Source organism: Cyphomyrmex costatus, unplaced genomic scaffold (assembly GCF_001594065.2).
Source record: "Cyphomyrmex costatus isolate MS0001 unplaced genomic scaffold, Ccosl1.0 scaffold193, whole genome shotgun sequence".
Classification (NCBI taxonomy): domain Eukaryota; kingdom Metazoa; phylum Arthropoda; class Insecta; order Hymenoptera; family Formicidae; genus Cyphomyrmex; species Cyphomyrmex costatus.
This window is the reverse complement of record NW_017275965.1, coordinates 214,021-233,217: the sequence shown is the minus strand read 5'-3', so window position 1 is coordinate 233,217 and position 19,197 is coordinate 214,021. Positions and strand designations below refer to the sequence as shown.

At 34.0% G+C, this 19,197-nt stretch overlaps 2 protein-coding genes across 2 annotated transcripts; one reads left to right on the top strand and one right to left on the bottom strand.

The window, feature by feature from the left end:
• The first annotated feature begins 8,961 nt into the window (after window positions 1-8,961).
• Window positions 8,962-11,773, top strand: LOC108772741 (uncharacterized). Its single transcript, XM_018538343.1, has 7 exons — window positions 8,962-9,062; window positions 9,216-9,328; window positions 9,417-9,635; window positions 9,732-10,150; window positions 10,334-11,042; window positions 11,123-11,357; window positions 11,462-11,773. The coding sequence occupies exons 1-7, from the start codon at window positions 8,975-8,977 to the stop codon at window positions 11,665-11,667; spliced, it is 1,989 nt and encodes a 662-aa protein (XP_018393845.1). The 5' UTR covers window positions 8,962-8,974; the 3' UTR covers window positions 11,668-11,773.
• A 1,290-nt stretch (window positions 11,774-13,063) lies between these two features.
• Window positions 13,064-16,448, bottom strand: LOC108772774 (uncharacterized). Its single transcript, XM_018538388.1, has 6 exons — window positions 14,974-16,448; window positions 14,696-14,856; window positions 14,352-14,505; window positions 13,965-14,228; window positions 13,631-13,852; window positions 13,064-13,564 (listed from the first exon to the last, which is right to left on the bottom strand). Exons 1-6 carry the CDS (start codon window positions 16,318-16,320, stop codon window positions 13,106-13,108), a joined length of 2,607 nt encoding a protein of 868 aa, XP_018393890.1. The 5' UTR covers window positions 16,321-16,448; the 3' UTR covers window positions 13,064-13,105.
• Window positions 16,449-19,197: the final 2,749 nt, after the last annotated feature.

Here is a 19,197-nt window from a genome sequence, read left to right as displayed (position 1 = left end):
GTAGAAGCGATCGATTGTCTCTCGGGTTCATCTCTGGGTTGCCCAAAAAGGCTGAAGTTGTATAACTCTGTCAGGACGCTCATTTCTCTAATTTATCTACCAGTTTTTAATCGCTTTAATCTGACTTGGTCAGAACCTAGCTGTTGATCTTATGATCTGCTCGTGCCGAGGGGTTGGATCCTATTTCCGATACTGTCTAAATTGTTAGAATCGGCAATCGGTACCAACTTTTCTCTTGTTAATAAATCAAGAGGCGCTCGTCACGTCTACTAGCCTCGTGTTATCGCACGAGGTACAGCACCTTTTGTGTCCACGATGAAATGACAGTTAGGACGTATGGCTGAGTCAATTTTAAACGTGATTTTCCTTAAATCAGAGGTGATGGACTCGATACGATCGATTACGTCTTCTATCGTGTGGGGCTTAACCCTTGTTCGGCAACAACCGTGTGTTTCGCAGTACTCGTCGACGTGTGGTGTTGATTCCACCGACCGAAATGGAAATCCTATCGTGGGTTTTGTAAACCCGGAAAACGCGCGCTATTGTAGTATACTATTCGCGAGTGTTTTACGCGAGTGACCAGTGCGAGAGGATGTCAACCCAAATCTGAGAGGAGGAGGAGGACCGGGAGAGGCATCGGGCACCGGTGGAGCAACCTTGCGGTAAATATTGCTTTAAAATTTGAAATTTTATAAAAATGTTTCTAAGTGGTCTTTTCATAAAATTTAGAATTGTGTTTTAATTTGGATTATGTATTTTTTTTGTTACAGAATCATCGTAGCGACATTGCAGATGTAACTCCGCTGTTGCGCATCGGGTCGGTGAGTGATTAATTAACGTTATTATTGGGGTATGGATGTGTGGTAATTTTATTATAATAATATATTATATATAGAAAGAGAAAGAGAGAGGTATACTTAGATACATGTATACATCAATTTAATAATAGTAATATATAAATTTAATAGACAAGAACGTAACATTCCATACATCCGTTGCCCTAAAATGGATAAGTTTTAACAGATTAGAATAAACTTAATCTTGGATCCTCCCTCTTTATTGCTGAATATATTGTGCGTATAAATTTATGTGCATACGAAAATACGTTCGGTTGCACATACATTTCAAATGCATAAAGACGAAATTTTTCAAAAATTTTAAGAATATCATGAGGACATAATAGAAGATTATTTATATTGATCGTTTATTAATATTTTTTGGTTCATATTAAAATCGAGTACATAAAAATCGATTGAATATTCATGTTTATAAGTTGAAAATACACAATTACAATTATTTAAAGCTATGAATAGATTAAACAAAACTATAGAAGATTAAAGTATATTGATTTTTTCATTCACAGCTGTTACTTAAATTGACTCATGGTATTCTTACATGACTAAATAGAAAAAAATTAACAAAATCTTAGAATATACAAAGAAAATATAAAGAATAATATAAAATAGCATAATAGAATCACAGAAAATGTATATCAATAAAATATAAATAAAAACAGGGGGGTGAATACATATTAACCCTTCGTGTACCGACGGGGGTCGTTTTCGACCCAAGCAAAATTATATAACCTTATAGTACCTCCATTTTTTAATAACAAATTATATTAAAAAATAACTTTTTTCCTAAATATTATAGTCGGGACTTCAAGTTGAAGGTTGAAAGAACCTCCATGAATTTTTTCAGATTTTTTAAAGCATTTTAAGTGCTTCAACAAACGTCAGGACGCAAACGACCCCCGTCGGTACGACGAAGGTGCCGAAAATACGTCGGTACACGAAGGGTTAAATCATAGATTAAGAAATAAAGAGAATCAAATATTTATATATTTTGTATATTAAATACAAAATGCAATAATCTAGTAAAATGAAAAAAATATAGAAAAATGGTTAAAGATATTATCTACATTAAAACAAAAATTGTGACATTTGGATTATCTCATACCATGAAGATTGAAGATCCGAGTGTTACATGTTGTTTCATTATTTTTCCCATCTATCCCATTCAAACAATTACCTATCTAAGATTAAGTTTTACAAAAGTTAGTGCAAAAAAACAGTTGCGTATAAGAAGGTATTGTTTTTTAAGTAATTTTATATTTATCGCTTGATTTATAAAATAGTAACAAACGTTTTAATATTGAGCGATACATTACAAACAATTCATTTTACTTTTTGATATAAGACGTTTTATGATTTCTAATTTTATTTATCTCTCTCATTGCTCTAACTTTAGCCTAAACTGTTATAACTTATCCATACGTAGTAATTGGTAACTGGATTTTACCAGTTAAAGTAGTAAAATATGACGTGAGATTCAATTTACGTTTTATCACGAAATGAAATAAGAATTTTAATAACTGTTTTAAAATTGTGATCACAAATTTGTGTCACTTGAAATACTTTTTATTTCGAAATAATTATTATAAATAAATAAAAAATAATTCTAATAAATTATAATTACTATAAAAAGGTATAATTTAAATCGATATTATTGAGGGAAATTTATTATCCCTATCGAATCTTACGTCATTTTTCTGAATTTCTCGTCTCCGAATGCTTTCGAAATGAAATTCAGTAACGAATCGGTCGAATCGATGTAAATGGGCTTTAGATTATCAAATAGTAGTTATGATTAAATAATTTTTTGAATTTATTTTTAAATCAAGATTTTATTTTTATTTTATAAAGTTTACTTAAAAAACAAATCTAAATTTCATAATATTCGCGATAGAGCTTTTTTGAATCAGATCAGTGTCTCAATATAAAGATTTTTTTAATTTACATTTAGTTTTAATCGGATAAATATATTTTAATAAATAGATAGGTATTTAATTACGCAGAAACGCGAATAAAGAGTACATACAAAATTTAATCGTATATTAATTGGAAATGTTGTATCATCTCATTGACAGTTTATTTTCGTGTAGTACAATTAATTTCATTAATATGATGGCCCTTCGCGACGCGTCCGTGTTTCGCGCATCGAACAAAAGCGTAATAATTTTACTCTTATTGCCGGTGATAATCGGCAGGCAAAAAGGAGTTTCTCCTTTTTATGTTGATTTCTGGTATCCAGAAATACCAGAAATTATTGGCCAAGATCATCAAAAGGTTAGTTTAATTTGGCCAGAAGAAAGAAGACGAAGAGGATCTACAAGGTAGGTTCGTTGGTATGTAACACCAATCAAAGGTACGAAGGTAAATATAAAATGTAAGTTAAATGGTCTTTGAGTCGATACACTACCATGTCTCTTGATATTTGGGAGGGCAATCACTTTCGGGAGGGCCAAATTGTCGAAACATAAGAACTCGCAAACTAAATTGCGAGTTCTTACATTTCTAAAATTTTCTTATTCGTTTAGTATCGCGTTTAGGTCATCCCGCTTATTTATAGGCGAATAGGCACGAAATAAAAATACGGATAGGCAAAGTCTAATTAATATATTATATAGGTAAAGAGAAAATATAAGTCCTTATTCCGTTTCACACACGATGCGCAAGATGTATAATTTTATCCTTGTCATTTACCGAATACTAAAGATGAAATGGTACATCATTCGCACCATATGTGAAACGAAACCATTCATAGATATCATACAATACTTGATAATTGGAAAGAAGGAACTAAAATTGAATAAAACTTTAAATTTTATTCAGTTATCAGCATTCTGTTCCAATTAGCAAATATGAAGATAATATATTATAAATTAATAGTTTTACATTTTTTATTGTATTTTCAGCAAATCTTTATCGAAATTTAATTTAACAATGTAAAATATTATACTGATATTACTTGTGTAACGCGTTAATGTTGTAATTGTGATTTCATTTTATTGTAAATAAATGTTTATAGTATTGGATGCGTAACGTAAAATTTATGTAAACTATGTCCAGATAAAAAAATGTTATCAAATTAATTTTTGTAATTTGTACAAATATACTAATAAATTATATCATACGTTAATTAGACTGTTAGGGTATATAACGATATATAATAAATTTTATTTGTATTTGTCTAGAAACTATACATTTGATAAAATTATGTGTTCTTGTACTTATTTTCGACGTTTTCGTGTAATCCCATTTTGTTATATATAATAATGTAATTTTTTAATTATGTTCTCTCTTAATATAATTTTTCATATATTTTGACAGCATTTATATTGTATATATTATGATTGTAAGTATTATTATTCTTATATATTGTCAATGTCATTGTAATATTCACATAGTTATTGTACAAATATTATATTTATTAATGTATTAAATTGAATAAAGTATTATATCCAAAGATAGCATTAAATATTGTATTCAAGATGTACGAGTATATAACAAATAAAGAAAAATAAAGAAAATAAAAAAATATAAATATAAAACAACAATTATCCGCAAAAACAGGCTGTTGTTACGATGGTCCGTTTTTTACGAGTATAAGTATAATTTATAAAGAAAAGAGGACCGCCGATAAAATCGGCGGGGGTGGTGGAGGGCCTCTTTAGCTCGTTTTTGCTAAATGATTTATGTTGCTTTTTCAAGAGTACATTCTTGGGAAGCATTAAAAGTTTATCTAGGTAGTCAACGTGATAATAAACAAATTAAAAATTATGTATATAAAGAAATATATAAATAATTCCTTTTATTTTTTAAATAAAAAATAATAACATAAAGGTACTTAATAATATTAAAGTTTTATATCGTTTTGAGCCTTTACATATTATTTAATTATGATTTATACAATTCCAATAAATTGTGTCACACTGTGTCGATTCATATAGGCATTATTTATTATTACTTAATTTTAAATCATTTTGAGCCTTTACATATTACTTATAGTATTTACTTTTAAAAAGTACAGTATTTACCTTTTTTTATTGTAAATTTTTATGATATTAAAAAATCCTAATATTACAATGTCAAGGTTATAATAGTTTTTAAATTAGTAAAATAATTAAAGAAAAATGTTCTTATAAGTTAAAAGTATTTTTAAACTTGTATTACATAAATACTTTAAATAATATTACATAAGCAACATTGTATTAATTTTAATTTATAATTTATTTATGAATAAGTAAATTCTTAATTTTTATTATTTGTTTGTTATTAAATGAATAATTTTAAATGTTTTAACTTTTTAAAAAAAATATATATTTATTTACTATAAAAAATAATTATTTATTAATTTATTTGATTATTTTATTTTTGTGCATATATTGTTTATTATTTATTATTCCTTATTCTTACTTTCACTCTGTGAAAGGTACAATGAAAAAAAGATATAATGGTATAATATCTCAAAAATGTTCAACACATCTTATGTATATTGAAAAACGTATTCAAAAAACATCTTAAAATCTTTAATAACATCTTCTGAAAAAAATAATATAAAAGGGTAATATATGAGAAGTGGATTAGGCCTAATGGGGAAACCACTATAAAAAAAACGCATCATACTATCTACCGCAAGGTGATGTGGAAATGATAGTGTTTTCAAATTGTCATTTTCTTGATATAGAAAAGATAAAAGAAAATTATTTTTTAATATATGATTTTACGTTATAAGCTACTCACTATGATCATTTATTTTTAATATAAGTGATTACTCATTTTGACTACTTATGTATATATATTTTTTAATAATGTCAAATGTTGATAGCGTGCGCGTAGCGCGCGCCTGTATTGTTCTAGTTTATAAAGAAAAGAGGACCGCCGATAAAATCGGTGGGGGTGGTGGAGGGCCTCTCTAACTCGTTTGTACTAATTACTAATAACTATATATTTAGGAAGGACGGGCTAAGTTAACATAAAGAAAACAACTTCCTAATTCCATTTTTATACAGACACGTATTTTATAAGTCAAAATTCGTGAAATTAATTTATTTGAATATTTGATTTCAAGTTTCTTAAAAGTTAGCAATTTTCATTTCTCTATTAGAAGATATACAAAATTCAAAATTTTATTTTTGATAACTCATTAATAAATTTTGTATTAGTATTTTTCTGATTTCTCGTATACATATATACGTTTCTTTTCAAGAATAGATGATCTGAGAATCACTCTATTCTGCAGCCATTGAAAAGCCTTGTCGACCGATAAAATATCGGCCTAGTGGTTGTGTTCAGCAGAGAATGCCGCTTTGCAATTATTATAAAATTCGTGTTTTGTGTGCACCAGTTCATATTTTTTCCTTTTTTCTTTAGAAGAAGAGAAAAGGTAAAATGATGAACTGGTACAAAAGTTCAACCAAAAAGAACTGATTCTGACTTGGTCTCAGACACATCGATTGGTTGTCTGCTTTGTTTGGCTAACGGATTGATAATCATGGACATAGGGAAGATTCAAACCAAAAAATCATGGACATAGGGAAGAATCGAACCAAAAAATTGTGGACATTACCGACACGATTGTGGACATTGGCTACATAGTTCAATGTCCACGTTTTGTGGACATAAAGGCGCTTCAAAATAAAGTAACAGCAGAGTTCTCTCTGGTAGAATTTAAATAATAGTAATACATGGGTTTTTAAAGGTAGAATTTAATAACTTGGTATAACCAAATCAAAACCGGAAGTTCAAACAAAAATTAGAAATTTAACTAATGCAAGATTAAATGCTTTTAATTTAAACCATTTTCATACATATTCACTTCCATTGGAATTATCTTTTAATAATAAGATGTATTATGTTAAAGTATTTTAGAGAGTATCAATGTAGACATACTGGAAAAGCACCATTCGGATACTATCACCAAGAAAGAGAAATCATAATAAAGTTCTTAATACTGAACATTAAAAAAAAATTATAATAAACGTACATAAAAATGAATAAATATTCTTCTTTTACATCATTTATGCTTCTTTCTAATGTTTAGTATTAAGAGATTTATTATGGTTTCTCTTTCTTGGTAATGGTTTCCGAACGGTACTCTTCCAGTATGTCTACATTGATGTTTTCTATAAAAATATTTTAACATAATATATTTTTAACATAATAATTTTATTATTGAAAGATAATGCAATGAAAGTAAATATGTATTTATTCCAATATCAATATATTACATATGTATAATCAAATATACTAATAAACGTAATAAATTTTTTTGGTATAATGTTATTACGAAATTGATTATCAGAACAATCCTTTCTCACGATATTAATTATTAATTAGAGAATAATAATTTGTAAACGTATACTTATGAAGATATACTTACGTGATTGAAAACTGGTTAATTTACACTCCAAAATCTTGATCTAAGTGGGAGATCAAACTATATATAACAATTTGTTATATTTTAAAAATAAATCACAAAAGATCAGTATTAATTTTAAAAGAATTCTTATGTCAAATTGTCTATTTTAACGTAATACATTTTATTATTGAAAGATAATGAAATACCATGAAAAATGACTCATATATTATTGAAGATGCAGTTTAAAGTAAACATACACCAACAGTTCCCAACTTTACGTCTGACTTGAATACATCATTATATATGCCAAGATTTTTTACCATTTCATTATCTTCCAATAATAAAATGTATTACGCTAAAGTAGACAATATGGTAAGACAATTTAATAAGAATTCTTTTGAAATTAATACTGATCTTTTGTGATTCATTTTTGAAATATAAAAAACTGTTATTTTGATCTCTCACCAATTAAATCATTTTCAGATGAATGTTCTCATTTAGTTTGTGTACTTTAGTTGTAATCCTGATTTTATCTTACAACTCTGGAAACGAAACGGTGATACGGTTTTCTATATTTATGGAATTGTTTTGATTTTATTTGGTAACAAAAGGCTTTTTACCACAAACAAAGCTAACATATTCTTAATTAAATAATTTATAAAAATGATGAAATGAGATAAAGTTAGAAAAAAAGATAATTTTAAAAGAAATAATAAAATGCTAATTTGAGCTGACAGAAGTTATCACATAATTTTAAGGCATATACCTTGCGAGATTTTTGTCTTTCATCTTTGTGCTCTAAGTTTACATGATATTGCAAAGTCCATTTACTCTGGAAATTTATTTTACATTTTTTACATTCGCAATTGGCATGTGTCATTTTGTACATTGTTATAAGTACTATTCTGCACCCTCTCCCTCTATGTAAATGTGTAAAATCTTCTACGCGAAGCTCATCCCCCTCCCCCCCTGTGCACGGGCACGCTTCCATGGTAAATATCTAGAAAATGGGAAGCATCTACTTTGTTTGTAAAGTAACAAAGTAGGTGCCAAATCAAGTACCAAATCTTTTTACAACTTTTGTCTGAAACAGTTTTTTTTTACAAAACTTATATTTATTTTAGATATTTCGAGGTCTGACTTTTTTCGAACACTGTCTGTCGATGAAATGACGCGCTTCCGACCCTATAGGTCCATTTGCAAAAAGTGATCCTTTTGGTGCCCCCGACAGTCTCTGAAAGTTTATCGATTGAATTTCCGAACACCTTGTATATATACTTTTGAGGAAATGATTTCTTTGTAAAATATATTGTATATTTCTCATTGAAGGGGAACTCTTTTCGATCAACGATGTTTACATTCGTCCGTAAACAGTTTCGTCGTAATAGGTTTCAAACTAAAGACTTGTATTATCTCGAACCCTGCTTGCTCTTTTCGCCACGACTGATTGTTATGACTGTCGCTCGGCAATGATAACTCTCGCAGACTTCTGACAAGAAGACCTCTTTCGACGAGTTCGACGGTGAGAGGTGAGACACGAAGGAATAGAGTATATCGCGCTTGGTTTTCTTTTTGCCGGGGGGTCGTAAAAGGTCAGACTCGGCGTATAATCGTTCGCGCCGCATCCCCGAGACTCATGCATACGAGAACGCGGATGCCGTGAGTCAAGTTGCGCCGAGTTATATCACCAAGCAGTAAGATATCGGAAACTGCGAGATTTAGAGTGGTTCTTGTCCAATAATAGGCGAAAATCGTATCGCAAGATCAAGTCATGTTCGGTATTTCTCCGATGATGAATTTCGGTTTCAGTTTTGTACTGACGACTTTCTTGGTTCCTCTTCTTCTTATCGCGTATGTAGGTAATTATTTTTGTTCCGAATGTGTGCGCGCATTATTATATATTCTTATATCTACTAATGTTAATAATATCGGCGCTGAAATTATATTCTCCTTTGGGCTAAATAACGTTCATCTACCACGGGCTACATTATTGTGTATTTGGCGTTTTTAAGTGGTGACGTGGACAAGAAAATGTTGGATATCCTTCGTCAAGTGGAAACATCCGAGTTACGTCATTGTGGAGGAGAATAGTATTCGTAGCATCTTGGACCAAGGACGCAATCCCGTAAGTGTCGATGAATTTGATTGGGCCAATCATTTTAATCGACTGCCACTGATTATTTATCCATCGTTATCACGATACTTGCATATAGGGCATATGCACCCTTCTCGTGCAAGGACGTTCGATCGTAAAGGGCGTGAGAAATCATTTGGCGCATCTGGCTTCGACGAGAAAATTCCTTAAATCGGCTCTCTTCACGCGATGGGGCGTATACGTATGGAAAGAACTTGATTACTTTTCCGTGGACAATCATCTCGCAAATTCACCGTACTCATTTCGAGGTCGTCCTATCACGGAGAACAATATACAGGTCGTTCTTTCATTTAATCTATTGTTACTTCATATACTTTTAGCGTAGAGCAGAGCCAGCTGTTTCACGTATATATAGGCAATTCTTTTGTCGTAGGATTACATAAGCGACGTCACATCCAAGTTCCTTCCGAAGAAATTACCGCCTTGGCAAGTGCACGTAGTCAACTTCTTGGCGCGAGGAGAAGAGCGTCAGATATGTCTCGTGCGAGCGCATCACTTGCTCCTGCGACAGGAGCATCTAACTTTGGCGGATTTCTTGCCGTTGAAATATTCGACGGACAACTGGACTTGTCAAGAGAGCGACTCGCCCTTTACGAATCTGTATACCCAACCCTCCGCTCTACCGCGTCTCCGACAGATGTTCCGAGAGAGCTTCAGCAACTACTGGAACGATTTTCTTTACAATAACGATCCCACAGAGCAGCCGGGGATTCTAAAAAAGCGTATAGGAATATGTCAGTGTATCAAGATCGCGACGATAGTGTTGGTTTGCACTTTGAAGGAATTGGCCAGGTATATCTGATTGCTCCCACAAATCTCGTGCATGACAATAACGTAATCTCGAGTTGCCTCATTTCATTCCAGAAGACTATATCGTTATATTCGCGCTTGCTATAAACTTTCATTCGAATATCCAAAATAATAATAAAATACATATCGGGATAATATTACAACATTGTTTTGTAATTTCTTTAGACAGTGCCGAAAGTCGGGAGGATTAAAACTTTTGGAGCTGCCGTCGATCGTCCGGCGCGAATCGAGGAAGAGAAATTTTAATTCTCAAATGATATATGACTCCATTGCGAAATCTCTCAACCCGATCGACGTTCTCTGTACATGCGTTGCTCTGTCTTATATCGTGATCGCGTCGTTTCTGAAGACGCCTTTCTTACTCATTCGAGAATTGCGAGCTTTACTGTCGCGGCATAAATATTGCAATTATCCTACGGACACCTTGATGTACACGCTGTCGTGTTACCTTCCTCTGACGTTTCAAGCAATTCGGGAGACGATGTCCATCAGCTGGATAGCCGCGACTGCACCCAAAATCATAATCGAGGAGCTATTTTTGAAGAATCCGCAATCGAATCGACTGCAGACCATCTCGCCATGTGGCAGGAAAGTAGTGGCTTGGTCTGAAGAGGTGGACATCGAGCTCGTACGAAAAATGGCTAATGTGACTGGCGCGACGGAGATGGAGATTCTTTTAACAGCTACCGTGGACGCCCTGAAAGAATACTTTAAGCATTTGGCCGTCAACGTGCCGGATGATGTATTCGCGACAGTGAAATACGTGAGTCAGCGATCAGTGTTTCTTCGAAATCACGAGGCCAGGGGTATCCTCTGTATCGCGTTACCAACCAGAACACCATTGTTCCACGACGACCTCATTGAAATATTGCAGGTATTGCATAATGCTTATTCGACTTAAGCTCGAAAAAGTTAGTTATAATTGGATCTCTCCAACGCGTCGCGTTTCCCAAGGTTATTCAACGAAACGTGCAGAATGCCAGGTCCCGGCAAAGCGCAATTTACGCTCTCACGGCAGCGGAAACATCCTGCGGATTAATTTCGTCCTGCGTTCCGTCCATCGTTTTGAAATTACTTTTAAATCAGCTGTCGAAAAGATACTCTCTATGTTTAACGCATGTTGACGGAGATTTACCTGTGGAGGGCATAGACGGAGCGGTTTACTGGCGACCACCGCAAGGAAATTGCAGTACATGTCATCAATGTGTTTCGCTTTTGCGCGAATATCTGCTTTTCTTTTATTACATCGCGCTTGTTCATCAAAACACTTGTAATGTATCTATATGCTTTTAGACATGTCTATGACTCTGCACAGGCATAGGAACGGAGTACGCCTCGGTATAATGGGAGACGCCTTGATCGGCCCTCAGCATTTTATCATCGCGAGAGCGTTTCCTAAAAGCGTACGAAATCTCGCCGGCGTTCTAGGCGTGCCGAGAGCACCCATCCGAAGTCCAAGTCCTAATCCACTCAATCCGACTACGTCTCCAGGATACTGATCTCAGGTATCTACCTGAGATTGATGGCTCAGATTCACCGCAAAAGGGAAGAAATTTGGAAATTTTTCTCACTCAATTTTATATACTACTACTATATACTGTATAAAAGAGATATATATAATATACATATATATTTTTTATTGTTTTGTTTTGCAAAATATGTAATCGATTGAATTTGAAACAGTGATCAAAACATTAATATCGTCATATTTATAATTGGACCGTTTGTTAAATAATAATTTTACATTTAAGATTTATTACTTGTTCTACGGGCAGATAGTACACGTTGACATCGTAGATGAAATAAAACGTCCATTTATATATTTGTACATATCGTCATAACAGAATATTTTATGTCGCAATGACATAATTGAACAAACAATTAAACTAAATAAATTCAACGATTTATAACAGAATTCTTTCTTTCGAAATTATACACATTGTTCTAAATGCGCACATCTTCTAACAAAAATACTAATAAATATTATTTTATTATTTAATTGACTACTTATCTCTCTAATCTTTGGATTTTCTATTAACAAACAATTCACATTATACATAACATTTGCGCGACAGATGTGAAAATGATAACTTGTGATACAGTTGAATCGCATGTCAGAATATTAAACTTGTATCGCTTATTATTTGCGAAATCTGTTATATAAACATCGTTCTTTTATTTTTGTAAAATAATGTAAAAATGTTGATTGTGTAAACGTATTTAAACATTTCAGATTAAATCAAATGAAAGTATATTTCTCTGTATGCCCGAATCTCTTTTGTTATTTATGAGATTTCTTTTTTGTTACAAAATACATTATCTTTAATTAGACTCTAATTTTGTTTCATAACAAAATTGAACGATCTAATTATTAAAATTAAATCTATAACATGTGCATACATTGCGTATGCGATTGAGCGTTTTAAGTAGATAGAAAGGTAAATTGAACTTACAATTATCATCTATAAAGGTATACGTATGTTTGTGTATGCGCGTATGTAATTAAGAGTTGCGAAATTAGTATATTTTAAACGAACGTGTAGCAATTATAATATTATGTAAATAGAATTTATTAATAACACGAGTAAATTAAGTACAAGGGAAAAGTACGTGCAAATAAACTCTCTCTATACCAACAGACAATTCAAAATTTGTCACACATTGTCTATACATACATATATATATACATACATGTATATATACATATCCTATTATATGTATGTATATAGTATATGTATATATATATATATATATATACATATGTATATGTATATATCGTGTAACAGATATAATCGCACTGCTCTAAAATACGATGAGATTCTTATTTTGACTGACACATTAGATTAAAATTTGATTTTGGATAAAATATTCATTAATTTTGTTCTACCTGATGCCAGTGCGCAATTTACAAACGTAGTAAAAGTATATTTTTGTTATCTATGCCAAACAGTCTTCGCAATTCATTCGTTCCATCTCGATTGGTCCACTACCGAAAATCTTACGATTTCTCGTATACGGTATAATACCTACCAAGATTCCAGAGACAATGATCCAACCACCAGCCATCTGGAAAGAAAGTTCCCAAGAACCGGTTACGTCAAAGAACCATCCAGCCAATGGAGGTCCCAAAAGATTTCCGATTCCTTGACACAATAAGCTAAGACCGTAAGCGGTAGTGAATCTTTCCAAAGGAATCAGTTCTACTAATATAACGGGCGTGAAACTGAAATTACTGGCAAAGAAAAGACCGAAAGCTGCCGAGCTTATCGACAGAAATACGTAATGTTGCGTGAACACAGACATAAATATGGTGGCTGCTCCACAGGCTATCAGGCACCAGGCATACGTTTTCCTGACATTCATCCAGGGTTGATCGCCAGCCCAGCCCAGACCAATCTAAAAGAAAGCAGTAATAATGGAAACGACGGAGTGAAATGTCGTTAAAGTAAAATTTAATATTACCATTCCGATGGTATTGGTTATACCGATGATGCTGAGGAGATTAGCGGCATTGGACTCGTCGTAACCGTTTCTAGTCATGTGCTCCGCCAGGTAAAAATACGGTATGATGAACCATGTGAATAGCAACATTGTCGACAATGACATTAACAGGAAATGTAATTCAAAAAACATGGAGAAATCCAACATACCCTTTAACAAGTCTATTAGTTCGGCGTACCACTTCTGCCAAATGAAATTGCCAGGAAATGAAGAAAGAAAAAATCGATAGAAACACATCTCTCTCATACATGTCTCGCAAATTTCTCCTTTTCAATAGAAAAGATCTACAAAGTACCTGTTCGTTCTCTTTTGCCAGCGTGGTCATACTATTTCTATAGATGTCAGGACAACTGCTCGCTCTCAGCCTGTATTTGTGCAGATTTAAAGCAGCACCGCGATACATAACGGAATTTCGGTGAACTCTGATATCCTTGAAATAATGGGTGTTGGTGCTGAATTGTCGTCTGAGCCAAGGCAAGGAATCTGTCCTGATGACATTACTGGGCTGCGGCTCGACGTAGCGTTTCAACACAGATTTCTTTTTTTCAGCCGGTGCGACCTGGCAAGAAAATAATAGTTATTCGATGCGTCGCGCGTCGTGTCGCTTCACATATATAGTAGCAAATTATACAGAATCCATAATCGAATCTTTTACACATCGTTCGAATTGTTCGTTAATTACCGCATGCATGATTTCCTTTGCTAGTACAGGATTAATTTCTTCTATTTCCTTCCTAGATATTTTTCTGCCGCAAACCTGTTTCGTCGGGGCGTGAATGGAGGTTGAATCTTTTTTTTGTTCAATGATCGCTTTCGATTCCGTCGCCCGTTTAAGCCTTTGTAGAACATAATAAATATTAATAAATATCGCAGCCTATTATAATATTCGATGTGTCTGACGAGCGTCAAAGCGTCGCGCGGTAAGCATACGCGATTGTAAAGAAAAAACATACGTAAGAGATTCTTCAAAACCCGCATTGTATTGCATATAACTATATGTGTATCAAATACGTATAGCAAATTAACCTCATTGACATAGTGACGCCGCTTTTATTACAAATTTCTCCCGTCGAGTCTTGCAGTTGTTTATCGGATAAGCTTCTACACAAAAGGCTGGGATAATTCTCTAGAATGACAGTGTACAGCCTAGAATTAGACAGCAATAACTCCAGTACTTCCAAAGGCACCTAGAATTTCACATTAAAATTTATTTTTTTATTTATAGAAAAAAACTGACAAATTCAGCAAGTTGTCGCTTTATCGCGCGTTCTTGCAACATCCGCGCAGTCTTTTCCCTTGCTCACCTTTTCGCTTTGCTTTACAAAAGTTGGTAGATTGACTACACTCGTTGTCTGTCTCTTCACTCCGTCGACCGCTTTAGTGGTCGTACTTAGATTTTGTAAAAAATATTCAGGCGCGTGGTCGCTTCTAAAGAGCTTCCTCAGCTCCTCGACGCCTGGAAACTCGTCCGATGAACTTGCGTCCGAGCGGCCGTACGATTTCTTCGGCAGAGCTTGATCCTGTTTGCGTTGCTCCAGAATCCACCATTCCGGATCTCTCATAACGGTACCCGCGACAATCATATTGAAGAAAGTACCAGCTAGGAGCAAACAAGCGCCTCGCCAGCCGTACTCCTCGATGAAGTACGTCGTCATAGGAGCGTAGACAAACGTACCGATTCCGGTGCCGCATGCCCCGAGACCTACAGCTAGGGTTCGTTTCTTGTCGAACCAAAAGGCGATGCTTACAACCGCGGTGACGTAGCACAAACCAAGACCAAGGCCCGCGATCACGCCGAACGTTAAGTACATTACTTCGATGGTATTGCTAAAGATACTCAGGATGAAGCCCAGCCCTGATATCAGACCGCCAGCGATGGTCATATTTCTGCATCCGTAACGATCGACAAGGGCGGACATGATCGGTCCGGACAGAAGAGGTACTGCCATGAAAAGCGAACCGATCCAGGCGGTTTTGGATTTTGAGGCGCCAAATTCATGAAGAAACTCGATGTAAAGCAGGCCGAAGCTGAAGGAGACACCATCGGCCACCATGGAGATGACCAGGGAGGCCAAAACGACCACCCAGCCCCAACCGCCATCAGGCACTTTCGGTTTTTCACGTTTAGCTTCCCTCGCTATAAAACTCAACGATTCCTCTCGCTCTGAAATGCTCAAGGAATCGATGGAATCCTTGACTCGCATTCGATTTCTTCTTGTATCGGCATAATCCTTACGATTGACGGGTGTCTTCTGAATTTTGTTCCAAGCATCGCTCTGTTCCATCGGCTTGATGATCGTATCGGTCGGCTCAAGCAATTCGATCGCGTCGATAGATCTGTCCGTCATATTGATCGCATCCAAATTGATTTCACGTACATTACAGCTTTTCGAGGGTAAGCTGGTCTCGTCGAAATCGACGCTTTGCTGGAGGAGATTTGAATAAATTGTAGGACTTCCGTTTTGCCAACCAACTAACGGGGCTCTATGCGGCTGATAGTAATTGCTGTGACTTCTTTTTACGAACGCATCTTCCTTTCTGACGTTCGCAACGCTCGTAGAACAATTTTGATCATTATTGTTATCGTGCTCGCATCCGTTTTCGCATTCCGCTTCAATTCCTTGCAGGATGATATCGTTCCTGCTAATCATGATTCCTCTAAATATAGGTAATGGCTGAATGAATCCAACGGCGTCGCCAGCCCTTCAGCCCTTGGAACTCAGTGGGAAGATAACCACCTTGTCCTCCGGTTACCATAAGGACCCTTGGGACAATCTTGAACGCTTCACGAAAAATCGACCGCGCCGAATTCAGCATACACGCACTGTCGAGTCGCTCGTCCTGTAAAACAATTTTTTCACTCTTATTAGCACTAATAGCGCAATTACGCGTGTAATAGCAGCAGTTAGGACCTTACGTGACATATTATCGTATCTGAGTAATTCTACAATATTTCAGTTTTAATGTTTTTACCAATACGTTGGCTTATTCAACCTATCGAGTACTGTTACAAGCACGAAGCGTCGCATACAAGAGGCTTGCTTATAGGACTAAGTTCGGCTTACGAGACTGACTCGATCAGAGCTAGAAGAATCTCTGTTTCGACCTCCCTTATAGAAAAGTACTACTGAGCCCTAGGAGTATTTTCAGGCACTATAATACTGTACTACAGCACTACTCAGCACTACTGTACTACTACACCAGCGCAGTAGTGCTGTATAAGTGTAGTAGTACAGTAGTATGCTAAGTAGTATTTTTCTGCTGTAGTACAGTAGTGCCTCCTAGTGCTAAGTAGTATTTTTCTACAAGAAGGCGTACTATAATGACAAAATTGCACACATTATACTATTTCAAGACAATTTTTATTTGAATCAATTATAAAGTGATAAAAAAAAATAGTAGTGTTACACATCATCGAGATAACAGAAACGAAATAACATATATTCGCGTACTTATACATACGTATAGGAAAATATTCGTTGGCGTGAGTGATTATGATGCAACTCAAGGAGAACGAGGTATTCAAAATAATGTCAATTTGATGTCATATTGACCGAATTTAATCATTTTTTGATCATGATAAAAATCTCGATCTCAGATGATAAAAAAAGATGACAGTAAAAAAAATTAATTTAAAAATTAATAATCGAATATACCGGTGTTATTATTATAATAAATTTATATATATTTCTAACAACTAGTATATAGCTCAATTTGTTCTTGACCTGGGAGGTATATTAAGTTTAATTTGGAAATTTATTTGAGCGGATATTAATTTAATTTAATGTGTTGTACGCTGGTCTAACAATGCGTGGGAAAAATAATTAAGAAGACGTTATTTTCAAATTATTAGAGTTGCGTTTTAAGACCGATTGTAGTTCGGCGCGCAATTCGGGGGGGGGGGACTTAGAGCTGGTAAGTTAGGGGGGAGAGTAAACATGTATATTACTTTATTACTTAAATATTGCGAAGAATATTACTACGCCATCAGATGTCTATCGATATTCGCGAAATTCTCGCAAGTGCTAAAATACACATATATCGCTTTATATAGAATCTCGATTTAATAACTTACACCATCGTCTAAGGTAGGCTTCCACTACGTTACCTTACTGATGAGTCCAGTAGTGGAAGCCGGGACGAAACGCCAACTTGTGATATTCTTCGCAATATTTAATATACTAAATTAATTTTTAAGAATTCGGTTGCGGCTGTTGAGGACTCTGTGAAGTCGAAACTTTCCGTATATACCGGTGTTATTATTATAATAAATTTATATATATTTCTAACTAGTATAGCTCAATTTGTTCTTGACCTGGGAGGTATATTAAGTTTAATTAAAAAATTAATATAAAGTCATTTTAAGTCATTTGAGGTCGAGATTTTTATCATGATCAAAAAATGACTAAATTCGGTCAATATGACGTCAAATTGACATTATTTTGATTGTATCGTTCTCCTTGAGATTCAGACAGTGTAGCGTACGTGTTTCCTTGGCTGGTGGTAGGCTAACTCCTTCAGTGGCTATAGTATAGTGCAAATTTTATGCACGAAGTGGGATTTGCTACACGATCTCAAAAGGACGGTGTAGAATCAGCGTAATATTTAAAATTTGAACATAATAGTCAACCGGCAGCAGGATTAAACACGATCGATAGTATGAAGTAGTGGTATATCATGGTGTATGTACACTCGTGTAGTGCAGCACTGGTGCAGCACTTACACGCAATTGGTGTACTGCGAGGTTACACTCACAATTACAGTGTATCACAAGAGAAAATTAAAAGCTATTATATTATGTCAAATTATCACAAAAATTTGAGTTTGGGACCGTTTGGGACATGCAATTTATGTAAAATTTAACATTTTTTTTCCAACTGTGTACTTGCTACAGAATTATTAAATTATCTTAAAGTACATAAATATGTATTAAAAAAAATTTTATGCGTTCTCATTATATTATGGACTGTCATGCAACTTGCTTTCTTTTAGAAAAATGATCAGAAAATGTCGGGATAGATAAATTATTTTTTACTGTTTTGAATTTTTAATACCATATGTGTCTTAATATATTTAACGTTTAAAAATTCTAAAAATTTTTGCTGATAATTCGTTTATTATGCTCAATTATGTGCCTGTATATTTTGGAGAGAGAAAAAAGACATTTATATTGCAAGCGAAACGTTCCAAAACTTTCAAAAGTAAACGCATTTATTATTAGAAGTCTCTCACAGACAGTTTAGTCTATTAATACTTTGGTATTGCACAACTGTCGACTTGCAACGTAAGCTGAAAACTTTTTGGCAATTGCCAATGATATGTATTTATAAATCTGTTTAAATGAAATGTTAGATTGAATTTACCTCAAATATTATAAAAACATTACAAATTTGCTAAAAATTTCTCATAATTTTGTTTTTAAGAAATTACCAATATACACACGGAAAAAACAACCATGGTTGAATTAACATGATATATTTGATTAAGCAAATTTTGATAGAAATAAAGAGAATTTCTGGTTATTGTAA